This window comes from Mastigoproctus giganteus, chromosome 11 (genome assembly GCF_048544385.1).
Source record: "Mastigoproctus giganteus isolate SK-2022 chromosome 11, ASM4854438v1, whole genome shotgun sequence".
Taxonomy (NCBI): domain Eukaryota; kingdom Metazoa; phylum Arthropoda; class Arachnida; order Uropygi; family Thelyphonidae; genus Mastigoproctus; species Mastigoproctus giganteus.
Window position 1 is genome coordinate 96,615,248 of NC_143585.1, and position 22,011 is coordinate 96,637,258.

General features: G+C 35.9%; 1 protein-coding gene across 4 annotated transcripts in view; it reads right to left on the minus strand.

Annotated features, from left to right (window-relative positions):
- The window catches only part of LOC150078282 (armadillo-like helical domain-containing protein 3), a 405,573-nt gene that overhangs the window by 223,503 nt on the left and 160,059 nt on the right, over positions 1–22,011 (minus strand). For all 4 annotated transcript variants that reach the window (XR_016547653.1, XM_090385517.1, XM_090385515.1 and 1 more), the window contains exons 13-14: positions 21,219–21,271; positions 7,583–7,658 (exon numbers count right to left, since the gene is read on the minus strand). Coding sequence is in view for 3 of the 4 variants with exons in the window: in XM_090385517.1 (XP_090241643.1) it covers positions 7,583–7,658; positions 21,219–21,271 (129 nt within the window). In the remaining variant the exon portion in view is untranslated. The remainder of the gene's footprint in view (positions 1–7,582; positions 7,659–21,218; positions 21,272–22,011) is intronic.

The following is a 22,011-nucleotide window of genomic DNA, read 5'->3' on the forward strand; positions in this document are numbered from 1 at the left end:
CAACATCACTTGGACTGAAAACAGAATGAAGAGGTTCGTTACATCTGCTTTCTGCCTACAGGTAAATTGCTGAATTGCCTTATATAGCACATGTTCTACACAATTTTTGCATCAGTTTTTGAAGTCTTAACTACAAAAATTAAGAAACTGTAAAGTGTTTTTCTAGTTCACAATATAACTATGTCATATAATAGAAGAATATGAGTAGTTACTTATGTTTATTCATTTATATGCTTGGATATGGATCCTCCATCATTTTGCTGATACAGGTACAAAGATAAGTGATGATAGTTAATTGTGCTGTATTTTTTCACTTGTCTATCTTACTAAGCATGTTATGCTTTTATAGATAGCCCTCTAAAACATGGATCCATGCTTTCTGAGTTATGTTAATTGTTAGGTTGCAGCAACAATGAGAACAATACATGAAGTACCTCACATTCATACATGTCTAGAAAAGAGGGAAAATAGTTTGAAAATTTAGGATTTATATATCTTCTAGTAGATACATGTAGTTTAGATATTGGCATTATAATAAAAGTTGTTACAAGTAATAAGTCCAAAGGAATGCTTAAGTTTTAAAAACTGAAGCTATTGCAAGTAGAAACAAAGCTAGTAATAGCAATTACTTTAATTAGTACTGTGGATTTCTCTATTGATGTCCTGTGTTCATTGCATTTGAAAGAAAATATATGAATGAGGAGAAAATTATCAGGCAAATTAATGCTAAATATTAAAGATATTTAGTGCTGAGATTAAGTCCAGTATCAAACCAATGGTAAATTGAATTGGTTAAAGTAATGACAAACACCATTAGAATTAAGTGGAATTAATAATAATAAAAAATAAAAAAAAGGAATAGTAGAAAACATTGCCAAAGCTTACCTGAGAGAGAGAGAGAGAGAGAGAGAGAATTTTCATTCCATTTTTGTTGGTAGTCGTAAGAGAACATTGTAAATTTATGCTAGCTGGCATTCAAATGACACATATAATAAATTGGATAATATAGTTGTGTTTCTTACATGCATCTTATGGTTGTCAATTTAATTGATGTCTTTAGGTTCCTCATTTCATGCCTTGGGTGTACACAAGTTCTGGCAGTGGCATATTAATGGTGCCAACAAGCTTATAAACAAATAGAGTCAATTTACTTTAGATTAAATTTCTCTTTGATATGACAGCAGATGAAAATCTGATCTTGTTAGAAAAAGAAAATGTGCTGGGGTTTCCCATACACCTCCTTAAGGCTTAGTAAATAGGCAAAATCATGGCTTTAATTTTTCTTTGTGACACCTGAAAAAGTACACTTCTCTACTTTGATGTGTCTGATTGCTTGCAATGCAAAGCTATCTTGTGAATTTAATGAAATTTCCAACTACAAAAAAAGTTATTAAAATTAATGAATATATTTATGATGAAAAATGTATTCAACAAATAGAATTTTTCTGGCAACTTTATTATTATTAGTAGTGGCAAATGATGCAAGGAAGTAAGCATATATAACATCAGCCAAAAAAAAAAAAAATGTCATCTGTCCATCCCTTCTAATAATATGTTTAATACTTCATTAAATTCAAACTACCCACTCTCTTAACACAAGACGGCAGTTTGTTTCAACAATCAGTTACTCTCTAGCTGAAATGCCACATGTCTATCCTACAGCCAACCATTTTTAAATTAAGTGTGTCCTCTCATGTGTTTTATTCAAGAAAGAGTAAGAATACAATCACCATTAAGTTTATTCAATCCATTTGAAGTTTGCAATTTGCAGAACCAAAGTCATCTGTGGTAACAGCACCCACTATGTGTTCGTCACTAATCTAATTGCTTTTCTCTACATCCATTATTTCACCCTGCCAACTTTTGTATCATCTGAAAACTTAGACAATAAGCTTCATCATCATTAATGATATGCTTTCATCAATATCATTAATGAAATAATGTAAATGGTAAGGGCCCAGTGCTGAATGCTGAAGGTCTCCACTAATAACATTAGTCCAAAAGTAGTGACAATTATAACCACCCTGTGTACTCTGCTGCTCAACCAGCCCTTTATCCATAAGCAGCAACATTTCCCTAAAACCACACAGCTCCTATCTGTACAGCAGTCTTTTGTGTGGAACAGTTTCAAAAGCTTTACCAAAATCAAAATATATGATGTCAAAATTGTTTGCATCCAGTTCCTTTGTTACTGCATACAGTAACTAATCAGTTTGGTCAGATAAGATTCCTCTCCCCCCCATTAATGAACCCATGTCTTACTATACTATATTACAGAAATTCCTGTTAAGATGATCCGACAATACTTCTTTAACCAATGATTTTAGAGAACTCTATAGGAAACTTCCCTGAATCTAAGGATTCTCTCATAATTATGGCAAAGGGTTTGCTGCTTCTTTTAATTTAAACTGAGCTGAGCAGGCTTCAGGAGTGGATGATATACATCCAATTGTAATAAAAAAGGCTGCATGTGTGCTCACGCAGCCTAAAAAATGCACTCACATCTCCTGTTGAAATGTTAATTAAATCATCATTAGACTCTGTGGAGATCCCCCTTCACTGCAGAAATGCTAACACCTTCCAATCCACCAAGGAAGTGTAAAAGAAATGAGGCAAACTGTAGACCAGTGAGAAAAATTATGGAGTCTCTAATTAAGATTACAATACACTGCCATCTAGATAGGAATGATTTCCTTAATGGATCACAGCATGGGTTTGTGAAGGAGTAGATTTGCCTGATAAATCTAGTTAATTATCATGATGAAGTCATAAAACAGTTAGATGCAAGAAACAACTCTGACATTATTTACCTTGACTTCAGTAAAGCTTTTGATAAGGTTCCTCATGAATGGCTATTATAAACTGCAGTAAACTGGAATTAATGGCAAGAACCTTTGTTGGATCAAGGGCTGGCTAAAAGATAGGAGACAGAGAGTAGTCATGAATGGACCTCTGGGTGGACCAGTAATACAAGTTGAGTCCCTAAGGGATCACTGTTAATGCCACTTCTGTTTCTTACCTTCCTTAATGAGATTCATGGTTGTATGCAGGGGAAAATGTCAAAGTCTGGTGATGATTTAAATGTAGAAAGGGTGGTTAATGAGGTGATTAAACAGGGATTTTTTGCAATGGCTTAAATGAGTTGCACAAATGGCAACTGAAGTTTAATGCTTCTAAATGTAAGGTTCTGCACTTAAGGAACAGAAATCCAGGAGTTACAAGCCAGAGAGAACAGAGACTTAGGAATTTTCAGATATGGGAAATTTCATGTCTGAAATTTTCCATGAAATTTTTTAGGCAGTATAAACAGGCAGCTGGAAAGGCACATAGTTTGTCTATGATATATAGGATCTTTGCAAGTAGGGAAAGAAAGTCATTATACTTTTGCATTGTTGTTGTTGTTGTTATTATTTTGGTTTTTATGAGCATTAGCAACTAAGGCCATATTGCTCCGGGGATATGCGGTGGTCATTCCCTGACCTTTCTGCATCCTCTGTATTTGGTGGTCACGGGCTCGAACCCCAGTCTAATCAAGAAGTGTGTGCTACGCACTGCTGCTCCTGCCCACCTGGCTACGGAGGCGCCATATTTTTGTATAAGACAGTGGTGAGAATACTATGAAGAATACTGAACCTTTAGAATATTTATACCTTTAGAATATTGTGTTCTGCTATCTACTCTTGAAGTAAGACAAAACTTCTAGAAAGAATTCAGACAAGGGCAATCAGATTAGTGAGGATGGCTAAACGATATCCACATGAACTGCTGAGAAAGTGCAGACTGAAAAGCCAAGCCAGTGGACATCTTGGGGGGGGGGGGCTGATTGAGAAATATAAGGCCCTGAAGGGAAGTAAAATGAACAAGAGAGGCATATTTTCACTGGCAAAAGAAAAAGAATAAGGAAGCACAAATACAATATTTCAGGGAGTAACAGAACACTGGACCTCGTGAAGTTGTGGGGCATGTCATAGACCTCTGGAATGAACTGCGCTGGAATGAACTGCCTGTGACAGTGATTGAGGTTGATAGTTTGGTAAAGTTCAAAGCAGAATCAGATAAGCACTTTTTTTTGGTGAAGGAGTTGGTATGAAAGATACGTTTTGGTGGTTTTTTTTGGCAGATGCAGAAAAGGCCAGCTTCCTTGCATCATTCAGCAATTACAATATTAATAATAAACACTAAAAAATAGTGAAAGTAGTATTTCGATGTGTCGGCAAACCAAATCATTCCTTAACTTTAACAGCGATGATCTTAATACAACAGTTTTCAAACAAGATGCAGTTCCTCCACACAGCCCTTGTGGAGGAACCCCATCTTTTGCACTGGTCATGACCAGTGCAAAAAACTTTTACTACACATTACTGAAGACATTAATCAGTCAGTCCTGTCCAACAGCATGACCACTACCTGATCCTACTCCCACCCCTGTGACTTTTAGCTATGGCATTAAGAAAGAAAATATTTACCAGGTGGACATTACTATTTTTGAAGATCTGAAAGACAGAATCACACCACATGTGAAAAATATTATGCCATGTGTATGCTATAGATGTCATTAGTGCTAACTAGTTTTGCTGTGATATCCAAATGATATGGAACTACAGGCAGCTCTGGGTTATGATATTTAATGTTTGTTATGACATTTAATATCTGAATTAAGAAATATGATAACCCTGTATCTTGATCTGAATGATAACCAAATCAAGAATATTCCTTGTAGCATCTATCACATGCTGATAATTAAAAGTGGTCATCTAGAAAATCAAGAAATATACTGCTATTGTGTGAGTGACCAATGCATAAGTTAGCATTAGGCATTAGCATATGATGCAAGAAAGCAAGCTTATATGGCATCAGGCAAAAAAAAAAAAAAAAAAAAAAAAAACACTTCCCATTTCACCTATCCATTCACTCTAAAAGTTTCCCCAGTTCTTCTTTGAATTTATTTAAGCTATCAACTTCCACAGCGACAGATGGAAGTTTGTTCCAGTAATCCACCATTCGCTGGCTAAAGGCAATTTTGCGCACATCCATTCTGCAACTGTCTATCCTCAATTTGAATTTATGCCCTTCAAGTGCATAATCTGAATAAGAGGAAGAATCCCATCAGGACTGGGCTTGCTCAAACCATTCAAAGCTGTTTACATCTCACTCAGATCACCTCACAGGTGCCTAGTCCCCAAACACTGCAATTTGCAGAACTTAATTAAGGCTTTCTTGGTAAGAGCACCGCTTTGTTCCCCTCACCAATCTCACTCGTTGCCTGTACTTGTTCCAGCAGCTCTACATCCTTCCTAAAGTGAGGCTTCCAGACCTGTATATAGTATTCAAGGTGTGCCTAACCACTGCCTTATACAAAGAGAAAATCACATTATCCCTGCTAGCAAAATTCCTGTATATCATTAACGATACCCCCATGGGCTGCCAGAGTACCTCTGACTGCATAATTATCCCTAAGGTTTTTTCATTCTCCACTACCCTGAGTGTAGTACCACACAGTTAGTAAATTATGCAGGGGTTACTATCCATATGTAGTACATTGCATTAGTAAATGTTAAACTTCAGTTGCCACTTCTCAGCCCATCTGCCCAAATTATCTAGATTCTGTTGCAGTAGCACACTGCCATTACTGTCATTAACAACCCTGCCAACCTTTGTATCATCTGCAAACTTCGACATTAAGCCTGATATACCTTCATCACTATCACTGATAAATATAGAAAACAATGATGGGCCCAACACCCTGGGGGGCTCCACTAATAACATTCGTCTATGAAGAGCAGTGTCCATTGATTACCACTCTGTCTTCTCCCACTCAACCATCCCTTTATCCACAGCAGCAACTTGCCCTTAATGTCACACTGCTCCAATTTGTACAGTGTAGTCTTCCATGTGCAACAGTATCAAAAGCTTTTGTGAAATCCAAGTATATGATATCAAAAGTATTTTTTAATCCAGTTCCTTTACGACCACATCGCAGTGTCCAATCAAATTGGTCAGACAAGATTTCCCCTTAACAAACTCAAGCTGTGTCTGAATTATAACTGTAGTCTTGTCTAGATGATCCTGCAATGCTTCTTTAACCAGTGACGCCATTATTTTCCATGGAACAGAAGTTTAACCAACAGGTCTGTAATTACTCATGTCACCCTTTGATCCCCCCCTTTGTGAATTAAGGATACATTTTCACATCTATCTGTGTGGACCTCCCCTGAATCCAAGGATTCTCTCATAATTATGACTAAGAGTTTTCTTATTTCCTTTGCTGCCTTCTTTAATGTAACTGTATAGATCCAATCCATCCCAGGTGCCTTTCTCATGTTTAACTTCAACAATTTGTTCTCCACTTTGCTCACAGTTATTACAAAATCATTTAGCTCCCTGTTAGAGTTTATAAAGTTCAGGTCTCCACTTCCCTCTCATGTGTGAATGTAAATGCAACATACTAATTCAGTTTGTCAGCTAACTGAGCAGGATCATCAACAGTCAAAACATTGAGATCAAGTGGCCCAAACTGATTTGTGCTCTTCCTTCTAGAGTTTACACAAGTAAAAAAAGTCTTTGTGTTTGTTTTTCTTTGCATCATTTAAAAGTTTCCCGGCCAAAGTATCAGCCAACCTCTGGAAAGTTCAAGTTTTCCATAATAAGGCAATCTGATCTGCTGGCCCACTGGTTGTCTGTAAGGATTTTCACTGCACTGGTCTATAACATAGTCATAAACTCATTTTTGGTTTTGCAATGCTTTATGCCTCACCAGACTGGCTACACAGTTATCTACTGGATTTGCTCATCTTAAATCTATGTGATTGACAATTAAAAACATAATCTATCCTCCCCTTCTGCCATATCTATTCTTGTTGTTTGTCTGTTATTTGGTTTTTAGGAGCATCAGCAACTAAGGCCATATTGCTCCGGGGATATGGCGGTGGTCATTCCCTGACCTTTCCGCATCCTCCGTATTTGGTTGTCACGGGCTCGAACTCATGTCTAATCAAGAAGCACGTGCTACACTGCTGCTCCTGCCCACCTGGCTATGGAGGCACCGATATCTACTCTTCCTGTACACTGTGTTTAGAGGTCAGTATATCTATGTCATATAAAGTTCTTAGCAGTTTGATTAAAATGAATGCTTCAAGCAGTGGGTATTTTTTTTTTTTCTCTTTCCAAAGTGAAAGGGATGGATATGGGTATCATTTCAAAATCAGTAACAGCAACTGTAGGCTGGACATCAAGAAATTTGCATTAGGCTGAGATTATCCACTGGAAACAGCCAAAACCAGCCCCTTGAACTTCTTCAGATGGAGATTTTGTGTAAATTTAAATACAGACAACACAGATTATTCAGAGAGGGATTAGAATTAGACAGAAAGAGAGTTTTTTTAGTAAGTGCTACAAAAGCTCATGCTTCTTTGCATCCTTCCTTAATAATAGCAACCCCACCCCCTCTCCACTCCCCAGACTCCTGCCACAATCTGTTTTACAGTTTCACATACCACAATTTGCGGACAACAAAAGAAAAATAATTCCTAAATTAAATTAGAATAACAAAATATGAAAATCAGAACTTAACATATATACTTACATGTGTAAGAGTAGTTATAAAATACCTATTCATATGTACTGCTTCGTACAATGCTAATAAAACAGCATTGTTCACTCTGTAAAACAAAGATAGTCAATCTTATTATAATAATAAATTTCTACAAAACAATTTTGAAGAAAGAAAGGCACACATTATTTGTAATACAGGGCAGTTAATACAGTCTCGTTTAACATCATAGTTTTGTTCCTATAAAATGCAATGTTATTGAAAATTACTTTTTCTATGAAGAAAATATAATCCAACTGTTTATTTGTAAACTAAGCATTATGCTTTCATAGTAACTATCATCTTGCATTAGTTAAAGTACTATACTTCCATGGTGACACATGGAAGTGCAGTTTAAAGCACTACGGCACTTGCTGTGAAGGCTAGCGAGTGCAACATATGAGAAATCTGTGCCATTTACAGAATTTTTTTTTTTTTTGTTTTCTTAAATAAAGCTTTTTAGTTATTCTTTTTAAATAGTGCAGTACTGACAAAATTTACTGAAGGATGCTCTGTTAAAGTCAAAAATAAAAGCTTTTCTGTAAATGGCATAGTAGTCTTATATGAAGTTTCCATATAAGACTGAACTGGCATAGAACTTAAGGCTCAGCTGGACAGGTATTTCGAACGAACAGAGGGGTGAAGTGGAAGTGGTTATTTTTATTTATTTATGTTACTTTTTTTTTTTTTTTTTTTTTTTGGCTGATGCTGCATAAGCTTGCTTTCTTGCATCAAATGCCTCTACTAATGCTAATGCTAATGCTAACTCTCATATATTTCCATATGAGAGTTCTATGCCATTTATAGAAATAACTTTCATTCTCTCTCTTTGAATAAGAAAATAACTAGTTTGTAATAGAATACATTAAGTGTGTAAATGAAGAAAATGCATATAGTGAGTATGCATTATTAGATAACTAACTTAATGAGTAGCACCTCCTTTGCCCTAATAACAGCCTTAAGTCATTGTGGCATGAGCACCACAAGGTACACCAAAAGTTCTCTGCAAGTTTGCTGACCCTATGAATACCCAACTGCATCTACTATAGCTGCCTCAGATTGAATGGAGCCAATCCCTGCAGTGAAAAATTCATTCCCTCTCAGAGCACAGGTGCTCAAACAGATTGAATGGAATCTGTTTCTGCTCAATCTGCTCAAACGGATTGAATGGAGTGAAGTGTGATAAAGTTGTTCTCAAGCTCCTGGAACTATTCCCAAATGGGAATAGTTCCAGGAGGAACTATTCCCATTTGGGAATAGTTCCTCCTGGAACAGTGCATTAGGGAATGGTTTGCCTTGTAACAGAGCATATTATACTGTTGAAAGTAACCAATACCAGATGATGAATTGTGGCATGAAGGGATGCATTTAATCAATGTCAAGTAGATTGTGGTATTCAGACAATGACCTAATTTACGCCATGAAAACACTCCCTACACCATCAGCCTGTAGTGCTAAACTGGCATAATTGGTCCAGTGATTCATACTGCTATCACCATATAGCTTGGTCCTGCTGTCATCATGGAATAACTGGGCTCAGCATTTGTCGCCTAGATGACATTTTTATACTCCTCAACTGTCCATTGTAACTGATCTTGTGCCAACAGCTTGAAAACAGCTGTAGGTACAAATAGATGTTTATGTTAAATCAATTACTGAAAGTGAATGAGCAACATAATGAAAATGCTGCTAAGGTAAGTAGGCATCATTACCAAAAGTATGAAACTGTAAGCTACTGTATTCTCAGTCAGTTACAAAGTTAAATTTTTATAAACAATAGGACTTAGCCAAGACTACTGATTGTATTGTAAATTAACAGTTTCTTCCCTACATAATCTCAAATAAAAATACAATAAAAAAATATCAAAAAAATGCTAATTACACATACATTAAACTCAGTAAAAGTAAATATCTACCTCTAAGAGGGAAACCAGCTACATTTGTCAGGTGTAACATTTTCAGTTGCAGGATACATTTTGTAAGCAGTTTGTGATATCCTTTTCTAGACTAGGAATTACATTTAAAACAGCAAAAACTACTAATGGCATAACCTAAAGTGCACAAACTTATAAACAACTTGCATATTGTTAGACTTTGTTACTGACCGCAACTGATGTTCTCTGTATGTACACAGGCAGTTCTCACCTTATGAGCTTAACATGTACCCGAGTTCATTCATAGATTAAATATTACTCTTATAAATAACCAAATATACTATATAGCATGTTCAGAAAATTTTTAAAAAAATTAAAGTTAAAAATTCTGTGTGCATGACAGTCCCTTCCCTAACAAATTATCTCTGCCAAAGTCTCCAAAAAGTATCTTGCTTTAACATTGTCTGCACTGGCAGCCTCACCATTCAATATTAATATTATCAAGCTTACCTTAAAGGTGCCTCCGTAGCCAGGTGGGAAAAAGCAGCAGTGCGTAGCACACACTTCTTGATTAAACCGGGGTTCAAGCCCGTCACCACCAAATACGGAGGATGCAGAAAGGTCAGGGAATGACCATCGCATATCCTAGAACAATATGGCCTTAGTTGCTAATGCTCCTAAAAACCAAATAACAACAACTTACAAACCTTACAAACAAACCATCACTAGCACTAAATGTTCTTTCACTAGGATTTTGACCATATTAGTCTGTAGCACTGTCAGGGCAATTTAAAGCCTTTTAGTGAATTAAATTAAGGCATACTGGTGTGCATTTCTGATTCTCATCTTCCAACTACAAAGTGAAATATTTCCATTGCATCCATTACTATACCTTATCTCTTTATAAGAACTATAGATTTTATTGGTGCAGAAGCTTTAACACATTGCATAATCCATTCTCTCTCTCCTTAATAACTGTTGCAATTGTCACGTCAAACTATGAGTTTGATGCAAATCATTTGACTATTGCAACAGTTGTAGAGATTTAACATTGACAAATGTAAAGTACAGTCAGTCCTCGTATAACATGTGTTTACATTACATGAATTCGATCATACACAATTTATAAAAAGGGGAACGATATCTTATATAACATGAACCGAATTCGCTTATGCACGATTTGCCTTTGTGTTTACAAGAAATGGCAATCGAACACAGAATCACCCCAACCAAACGCAACACGATAGGAATGAAGAGAAGATTCTGAAAATGTATTTATGTTTCTTATATCAGTGAAGGGGAAACACATTTCACCATAATAATGTAAAAACCCACACAATTCCAGCTATCGGTATATCGCAAATGCAATTAGATTGAGTTTACTACCAGTTTATAACAGATTCCACTAGCAGAAGCGCAACTGGAAATTGTTTTTATTGTTTTATGGTAACAATAAAACCCCTAGAAATGTGCTTTAGTAAAATGTGAGGTGTTAATAGTGTATCTCTGCCTTTACGGTGTTGTTTATTCAGTTGCTACACACGCGCAGCTTTGTTTATGTGTATCAAGCATGCCTCCTCATTTTGTAATTTTGCTTTATTCCCTAAAAATGAGTAAAATACTTAAAAGGTGTGAAAAGGAAGCGTCCTGGTGAAGACACTGCAGATACAGAGAGAAAAAGAAAAGCAATATCGATAAACAGAAGCGGACTGGATCAAAAATTCTTACCCGGGAAAATTTGTAGTGGCCTCATACTAACGTTTTTGGCCAAAATCACACCGGCCTCCGGCCAACCAGGGTTTTCCCGGTAAGGCTTATGGCCAGTCTGCCTCTGTCGATAGAGAAAAAATATGAAATTGTGAAACGCTTTGAGTGAAATGAAAGACCATGTGATATTGCACGTGCTACAGACCTAAATGAGGCAACGCCGAGAATTACAAAGAATGCAGAGAAAATAAAAACAACTTTCAAAGCAGGAACAACTCAAAAGTGTAATTAAAATCCATTAGATTAAGACAAGAATTGGAAGAGATGGAACGGCTGTCATCTGTTTGGATAGAAAATCAAACAAAAAACAAGTTTGCTTATGATAGAAGCAAAAGCATTAGCAATATTTTATTACGTAAAAGTCATAATAAAATACTTACGTATTTTATTACGATTATTTATTGTGTTCGGTAATGTTTTGGTTACAAATGTGTGTTCAATCTTGGGTGGTCGGCACCTAACCCTATTTTTCCCATAGGGCCTGTTGTTCATATTGCACGATTTTGCATTGCACGAGGGTTTCTAGGAACACAACTATCATGCTATACGAGGACTGACTGTACTACATATGGGAAGCAGTAATCCCAGAGTAACGTATCAACTCTGTGGTACCACACTGACAGTGGTAGAGAATGAAAAGAACCTGGGGATTGTGCAGGCAGATATGAAGTTTTCTGAGCAGTGCAGACAGTTTGCAAGAGTAGCTCATGGAGTCTTGTCAATGATATGCAGGAATTTTTCTAGCAGGGATAAGGTGATTATCCCCTTGTATAAGGCAATGGTCAGACCACACCTTGAGTATTGTATACAGGTCTGGAGGCCTCATTTTAAGAAGGATGTAGAGTTGTTGGAATGAGTACAGAGAAGGGCAACAAGATTAGTGAATGGAACAAAGGGTTGATCTTACAAAGAAAGGCTTAAGTTTTGCAAATTACAGTGTCTGGAGAGTAGGCACCTGCGAGGTGATCTGATTGAGGTGTATAAAGCCTTGAATGGGTTGAGCATGCTCAATGTTGATGGGATTCTTCCTCTTGCTCAGAATAATCGCCTGAGAGGGTATAAATTGAGGAAAGACGGTTGTAGGATAGATGTGCGAAAGTTTGCCTTTAGCCAGCGGGTGGTTGATTGCTGGAACGAACTTCCATCTGTCATTGTAAAAGTTGATAGCTTAAACAGATTAAGGCAGAACTTGACAAACATTTGGAGCTTGTAGGATAGATGTGCGAAAGTTTGCCTTTAGCCAGCGGGTGGTTGATTGCTGGAATGAACTTCCATCTGTCGTTGTAAAAGTTGATAGCTTAAACAGATTAAAACAGAACTTGACAAACATTTGGAGCAAGTGGATGGGTGAAATAAGGATTTTTTTTTTTTTTGGCTGATGCTATATAAGCTTGCTTTCTTGCCTCATGTGCTTTTGCTAATGGTAATGCTAAATGCATCTATCAGATGGTCGTTTCATAACTTATAAACTTTCTCCCTTTAAATCTAAATACTTTTTTTAATGTTTTCAAAATTTTGAAAGTGAAAGGGTGTGTTCACACGTGCAAAATAGTTTGTAAATTGAATGTTTGTAAGTCAATTTGGTCCTCAAATCTACGAGCATTCAACCTATATTGTCCTGTAGTGAGAGGAAACAAGGGTGTGTGTGCTTAAGTATGCTGAAATTCATCCAACTTGTGCAGTTAAATCATTATTGAGCCAGTCATCACTACACTGCACTTATTCTTTAATTTTGCAAACAATTTGTACTGAGTGATCTCCCATCAAAGATTTCAGAGTCCCGTATCTCATTCAGGGACTCTTTCTGAAGCTCTAGAGTCTTATTTTTGTGGAGTAAATTTTGATTTCCATTTTAGCTAATCTTTTCAAAAAAATTGTTATTAGAACAATCTAATAACAATTAGGCTGCATTTTGAACACACAGGGAGCATTTCATTAAGAATTTTCTGTCCATCCTTTTTCAATCCATTCCATGGTAAATAAAGCGTTTTTATTTTCTAGAGCTAATTTTGAAAGCTTTAAAGTTGGATCCATTCTGGTTTCAACTTTTCTATAGCTATTTAATGTATCATGCAGATCAGAATGATATAATTAGTTAAGAAGCAATTGTCTGTAAAACACTGAGAACATAACACTGCATTTTTTAAAATTAGTTTTATTCTTTCTTTTGCATGTAGTATGCCATTTCTCCTTCATAACATCATTTTTAGGAAAAGAGTAGTATTTAACATTCCTATCTTCCATCCCTCTGTTAGTACTGAAGCAACTGTACATTGCACAATTCGGCACTATAGAGTCGAACACACTGAACTGGATCTTATCTTTGAAATTTAACATCTGATTAAAACAAAGAACTATTCCTGATTATTAAGATTGTTTGTTATTTGGTTTTTAGGAGCATTAGCAACTAAGGCCATATTGCTCCGGGATATGCGGTGGTCATTCCCTGACCTTTCCGCATCCTCTGTATTTGGTGGTGACGGGCTCGAACCCCGGTCTAATCAAGAAGCGTGTGTTACGCACTGCTGCTCCTTCCCACCTGGCTATGGAGGCGCCTTGATTATTAAGAACTGACTGACTGTACAGGCTCATAAATGATGTCATGGAGCAGTAAGCAAGGCAAAATGCATAACAAAACGAAATCACTCAGCGACACATACCCTTGTTTCTTCTCACTATGGTAACGGTACTGTACAGTCAAGTTTGGTTGTGCTGTTCATAAACAAAAAAAAAAAAAAAAAATATATATATATATATATATATATATATCAGTGAGGGAAGGGGAAAAAGAGACAGTGTGTGTGTATGTGTCCAATGGTTTGATCTAAAATATGACCCAGCCTTATTACATTTATATTCTATGAAAAATGATTCCCAAGAGGTAATTTTCTCTATTACATGACAATTTCTTGGTAAGCATTACTCCCATAATGGGAGGAATGCTTGTTACCTGCTAAGAAGAAGAAAAAAACAAAAATGCTGCTTTCTACAATGGCCTAATTAACCAATATGCAAAACTTCCTAAAAAACAAACCCATATTCAGAATAGACCATAAGTAAGCTGACCATACGTCCCATTTTTTTTTGCTATACGCTGGGCGTCCCATTGTTTTAATAAAAAGATCATTTATTGTCCCGGTTTTTAAGAAAAATGTTAAAAATTCTTAAATATTGGTGCAGCATAACCTATAATCATGATTATATCGTAGGATAGCTGCCACTGTGGGTAGTAGTAGTCAATTGTGTAACCACAGTAGTGGTGCGTCGATCAAATGCCAAGAATTCCATCTGCTGGTGGTTACCACTACGACTGGCCCATAACATCAGTTCAACAATGTGTTGTGTGTCAATAGTCGATCAGTAGTCTGTAGTCGGCATTTGTTCTGGGCGCTTGTCAGTTGTCGCATACACACACCTGAAAGTTTTTATTTTATAATTTTAAAAGTTTTAAGCCTCAAAATTTTAAATGACAAAAAAAAAAAAAGGAAATTTTGCATTTATCGAAGACCTTCAAAAAGTATTCAAATTTATTAAACTGGACAATTGGTATAGTGATAAAACAAAAGTGGTTTGTCAACACTGTAGTGTTCATTTTTCTGTTGCTTGGAGGTAGGAGTGACATTAACCAACGTCTACATAGCCAAAAATATAAGGATGCTGAAAAAACTTTGAATTTGGTTCAAAGCATAAGCTCATTCATCGTAAGAGGCGATGATAAAGAAAGTGATAAAACTGCAGATTTTTTTTTTTTTTTTTTTTTGTAGTTGTTGGCGCATCGGCTTCTGTGGCCATAGTGCACCTCCCAAGGTTTTTGCAGTACTTTGATCCAAGCCCGAGGCGGGATTCGAACCCGCGACCTTTGGGTTGCCAGGCAGGCACTTTACCCACCCGGCTAGCCCGGTCGGCCAAATTTTCTGTTTATACTCCTGCACGACAACCAAGTCAGTAGAGTTTACAATAAATCGTCAATACAAATATTTATCATATTTAGTAGTCACGGGCTTGAACCCCGGTCACTCAAGGAACGCGTGTTATGCACTCTCGCTCCTGACCACTCGGCTACGTCAGGCCTAAAAATAAATTTTCTGTACTCCGGGACGACCAAACGGTCAGAGGAGTTCACAAGATAGATAGAATACAAGAAACAGCACCGTATTCAGTAGTCACGGGCTTGAACCCCGGTCACTCAAGGCACGTGTACTTACGCACCCGCGCGCCTGACCACTAGGCTACGGCAGCCGTTAAAACTGCAGAATGCAAAACTCTTGTTGCCTATCATACTGTGCATCACAATCAGAGTTTTCATACAAATGACTGCTTGTCAAAATTGATAAAAAAGATTTATCAACCAAAATTTTCTTCCACACGTACAAAATCAGAAACAATAATTACTAACGTTTTATCACCATATATACTGGATGAAGTAATAATGGACTTGAATGAAACTAAAAGCATTACAATAAGTTTAGATGCGTCAAACAAAAAAGACATGGAACTGTTTCCGATTGTTGTGCGGTACTTTTTTTTGTCAAACTGTGGTGTTAGAGTTAAAATTACAGATTTTACTTCTTTAACTGGTGAAACATCCAAACTACAAAGTATTATGTTGAAGAAAATAATAGATAAATTCTCCTTACAAAACAAAATTGTTGCTCTATGTGCCAATAATACTAACACAAATTTTGGAGGTTGTAAAAGAGTTGGTAAAAATAATGTATGGAGAAAAACTGAAATTGAGTTGGAGCGAGAGATTATTGGTATTGGTTGTGGTGCACATACACTGGTGTGCAAAACTTAAGGACCAACACTATTTCTAAAGGTTACAACCACAAAATCTTTACTTAAGGTACTCTTTTACTGCTGAGAGTAGATTCAGTCTCAGCAGCGATTCTGGATGTCAGCTAATCTGGCGAGAGGTTGGCACAGGGTATCACCCCGCAAACATCACTGAAAGGGATCAATTATGGCGGTCGAGGTATTCTCATCTGGGGAGGCATTATCTTGAATGGGCATACACAATTCCAGATACTGGAAGGCGGTACTGTAACCAGTGCATGCTACTGTACTGAGGTAATCCTTCCCTATGTGCGTCTGTTCCAAGGTGCATTGGCCCGAGTTCGTGTTTATGGATGATAATACCACACCCCATCGCACTGCAGCTGTTGATATGCTTTTGGAAAGTGAGGACATTGTTTGTAAGGATTGGCCTGCCTGTTTCACCGATCTAAATCCCATCGAACACATATGGGATCCTCTGGGGAGAAGCCTACCAGCACATTCACACCCACCAGAAAATGTTCACCAGCTGAAGGTGCCGCTGACAGAGGAATGGACAATGTTACCACAAGAACTTATCAACAACACTGTTCTAAGTATGGACAGGTGTTGTGAAGCCTGCATCGACATTAGAGGTGGTCATATCTCCTACTGAGGACCGCCTCTTTCCTTTGTTCCATCTTTGGCAGTGATGCATCTATATCATGGCAGGCAGTACTATGTTGCCATTTTTGAATAAAGTCCCTCTGTACCATTTTGTTTCCATTTTTGCGTCGGTGTTGTTTCCTTCATCATTTCTGTACCTCATGAGGTTCCTTTGGTATACTTTTCCTATATCCAGGGCACTTCTATGAGAAACTACAGGTGAAAACCTGACTGGTCCTTAAATTTTGCACACCAGTATATTATTCACAATTGTCTCCTGTGTGCTGTCGACTATCTACAAATCGATATTGATTATTTTGCAGTTAAAATATACAAATATTTTTTTTTATATACACAGTCAGAGTCGAAGAACTTAAAAACTTTTGTGAATTTGCAGGAGACAATTAGGCAAAATTATTGGTACGTGAAAATACATTTTTGTCCATAGGCCCATCAATTGACAGAATTTTAAGCATGTTTGACAGACTTCATTCATATTTTCTTTCTCAAAAGAAATGTCCTGTTATGTTGAAAAAATTATTTGAAGATCCCCGTTTGAAATTATGGTTGTCATTTGCAAGAGATCAAGTTTCAACATTCCAAACATATATTAGTTTTATTGAAAAAGATAATATTTCCAGCTACAGAAGTAGCTATGAATATTGAAAATCTTATAAACATATTAGAAGCCAGAAAAAATGAACTTTTTATAAGAACAGATGTTAAAAATAAACTAAAAATGTTAAATAGATGGAGGTGAAATTAGCGAGGTAAAGTTTTTTGTAGTTAAGAACTTTTATGAAACCAGATTAGAATATGTAAACAAGTGGAAATGCAGCTTGGGAAATACTGAAAAATTTAAAATGGGTATTACTGAGAAAGATACCTGAATGAAAATAAATACAGGACAGTTTCAATGAGGAGCTTATTACACGAACAAGAGCAGACGAAACTCGCATATCTGATCAGTGGACATTTATAAAAGCAATAGTTGTCAGGCAGTTGGCCATATGGAATAAAGAAAACATTTCTGTATCTGATAGATAGGTTCAAATATTTTCTGAAATGCATGAAAAATGTCTAGCTTTCCAGGATTTTAGTAATGTTGTGGAATTTGTTCTTTGCCTACCTGGAAGTACAGCTTCTGTGGAGAGAATATTTTCCATAATGAATAGTATGTGGTCAAAGGAGAAATCCAGATTAAGTATTGAGACCAAACCTTGAAAGCCATGTTAATTATAAAAGCAAAACTGTAATATGAAGTGTGATAAGTTTTATTATAAGATCTTAAAAGACCAAATTTTGATATGCAAAATATGTTCATCTGAAAAATATTCTTGGCGTGAACTTGATGTGCAGTACCCCCCTCCACGTTGACCTAAAAACATTTTGTCGAATATTTTTTTTCTGCTCTTTTCGAACAACATTTCTTCTTCCCATCCCGTTTTGGCCTCGAGGAATTATGGTCTGACTCGGAGTCATGGAGGTAAGAGTGACATTAACCAACATCTACGTGGCTAGAAACATAATGATGCTGAGGAAACTTGGAATTTGGCTCAAAGCATCAGCTCGTTCATCGTCCCATTTTCACTTTTCCCTGTCCCATTTTGGCCTCAAGAAATTATGGTCAATCTAACCATAAGCCCTTAAATAAAACTATAAACAATAAAATAATTGTTTTAAGTATACAATGCTACACCAGGCAAGTAAGATTTGTGGTGTAAAATATGACAAACCAGGTTCACCTAATTTTCACTCAAGCCAAAGGAGATAACCCCAAATGTAGAATATTCCTTAGATCAACACTGATTTTGAAAAATGTGCAACAAAACGAGAAACCTGCAATTAAAAAATTGCAAGCAAAGTGCAACAAATTTTGACAAAGAGCCCAAATAGAAGAAATGAATTTGGGAATAAAAACTAAAGGCTTTTAAATGTATTTCCATCCATTTGTTAAGCAAACCATATTTGTGAATCAAGACTCAATTACTGCTTCCATACACAGTTAACCCTTCCACCTCACCTCCCATACTGGGTGACTAAGTCCTAATGGTATAACATATATTCTGTCCATACAGCACATGGATTTATACATTGTGTGGGCAGAAAAATCAGAAATATCCATGAGGATCCCTACTAATTTCTCTTATAGTAGTTAGCTGATCTCTGAATGAGCTCAACTAACTAAGCCCCAATTTTGAAGAAGCCTTAAAGAATTCATCCAGTCACTAAGTAGATTTGATCCCAGACCTCTGCAAATGAATGACCAGTAATAACACCACTATACTGCCAGAGAGAGAGAGAGAGAGAGAGAGAGAGAGAGAGAGAGAGAGAGAGAGAGAGAGAGAGAGAGAGAGGGAGAGAGAGGGAGGAGGAACTTTAAACTGGTAATTTTTAAAGTAAAATTAAATTTTTCATTTACTTGAGAAAATCTACACACGTGCACACACACACTTTTTTTTTTTAGCAACTTTAAGACATGACAATAATTTCACAATTTGAGCCAACTATAAGGATTTCTTCACAGTTCATGATGTGTCCATAACACACATACAGAAAGAAAAAATAAGAGAAAACAACAATGAAAGATAATAAAAACACATTAATACACAAATACAGCAATTAATGATTTTCATAAACTATAAAGGGAAACCTGAGCTATTAAAATTTAATGATTTTGAAAAACAACTAATTAAGAATAGGTATTCTTACAGTACTTACACTTCAATGCCACACAAAAAACTATGAAGATGTGGTATGTTCAAAATAAGACCAAAAGGATTATTTTGATTGTCACTTCTTTCATATTTCTATTCCCCTCTATCATAACTGACAGCATTTCTAGAACTCATTTACTGGCAGAGCCAAAATCAGAAAACAGGGAGGAAGTGTCACCTAAATGATCTGTTTTAGCATCAGAAACTGTTTCACTAACAATGCAGTGTGCTGTCATAGTTCAACACACACACACACACACACACACACACACACACACACACACACACACACACACACACACACACACACACACCTTTTCCTTCAAATGCTTCAGAACTTAAAGGTAAAACCATTCAAACCATTAATTTAGAATTTTAGGAATTTTACCTTCATTCTTTCAAAATGAATTCTGAGTGAACAATATCCTTTTTATATTAAATAAAACTAGACCATGGTTTTCAATTCTGATATGTTCATCGTTGCTTTTTTCAGTCTTGGAGAACTCATTGTCCTCCACTATTTTCTTCCTTTTCATTTTGGGATCATACTGAACTTAAGAGAAACATTACTGTAGATCCTTAACTATAGTAAATGTTATCCTTTGTCAAATGAACAGGATGAATCATGCACTGTGGCATTGTAAATAATTCTGTGAACAACCTCCAGTTTTTCAGTCAACCATGATGTCCATATATTCCTTTATCTAATTCAATAACTATCAAACAAAAAACAATGTCACAGATTTTTCACCTGTATATAATATCATACTTCACATTTAAAATAAAATTATACATCCATCCAATTGAATAAAGTTTAGAAATATTTGTGGACACTGCTGTACACTGTTATTTCCTTTCTGACTGTTGCTTACAATGACATTTGCTATTTGAATTTTATAACTTTTGCTAGGACTTCAATATTCTACTATCATTACATACCTTTCCTTATTTATTTACTTGAAAAAAAGGTATAATAATCTTTCAGAACTGCCATACATTTTATAGTGGATTCTATTTGGTTTTAGATCAAGTGATCCCAGCTGTTACAGTATGCACTCTTATTACATTTATAAAATCATTAAAATGCCTGCATCCTAATAATAACAGTATAATGTGGAACATTATACTGTTATTATTTTTAAAACTATCTTTCATTTCATTAGCAAGATGACTTCTACATTTTATATGAAAAAACAAAAAAACTACAAAATAATACTATACTCCCAAAACAAAATTAATATAAAATATTAAAAAAGAAATTTCTTACTGAGACCTTTTCTTCCATGAAAGAATAGTGGTTTCACCAATCATTGGGAGAAATCTGGTTTGAAAGAAAAAAAAAAAAAAAAAAAAAAACGGAAAAATTCTTAAAGGCCTCTTTCGCTGGGGCTGTGGCTAGCAAATCTCATGTGGAGATTCTCCCTGCAAGATGTTTTGGGTTTTTCAGCACATTCAACATACAAATCACCCCCTTTCACACACACTTCTTCAGATTTGATACACGGCAAATCATATGAATTAGAATACAATAGGAATTGCCATGCTAAGCACTGATTAGCTAATGCACCAAAAATTCAAGGACAAAGTATAACTACTTTCCCACATCTAACAATGCTTAAAAAGCCAGAGTGCCATCAATTCTGCCTGGTTCATTTCTATCCTATTAAAATTTCTGTTTCTTGTCTGTCTACATATCACCTTTAATTCAACAATTAACTCAATAGCTTACATAAATTTTGCTGTTCCTTAAAACAATTATAACAAAATTTCACCTTAAACAACTATTAATACACATCATGTAACATTACTAAATATTAAATTATACTGAATTGTATTACATTAACCACTTACTTTACAGATTTCCTTTCAATCCCATTCTCTTCAGTAACAAACATACTTCCAACCTAAAATTCAATAATCAGTGTTTAATTCAATAATAAAATCAAAAACTTTACTGTAAAAAAACTGTACTATTTGTACCATTTAGGAAATGATCACATCATAGGACAGAAACTGTATAGCATAACCTGAATAGGTAAAACCACTATATTTTTTAAAAAACAGACAGTGCCAGGACAGTATTTCAAAGCTTATAGGCTTCTCATCAGCTGGGAAGTCATCTCAATTAGCAAATGTATGCTGTAGTGTGAATAATGTATTTTGTCTAAATGAATAAGAGTAACATATGCATGTATATCTGCATATACAGTAATGCTAGGAACATAGTAAATAAATTTGATGAACTTTAAGTACTGATAAAATCATCAAATGCAGACATTTTAGGCATATCAGAGATGATGTCACTCAAACACAAGGAATGCAAAATTTGAATATGGAGAATACAAAGTGTACAGAAAGGGCACGCAAGACAGGAAGGGGGTATGATCTTAGTTAAGAAACATATTAGAGCTACAGCAGTGCGTCCAGTGGACATGTATGGCCAATGCAATGTTGGGTCATTTTGGTGCAACATGAGCACTGGGAAAACATAAATGAGAGTATGAGTGTGTCATAGGCCTAATTACTGTGATAGGTAAAACAAACAACTATACAGAGAAATAGAGTAAGCCAGTAAATCAAAATATCTTATAATGGGAGATTTTAACATTCCAATTGACTGAAACTTGGGCTAGTCACTCAGATA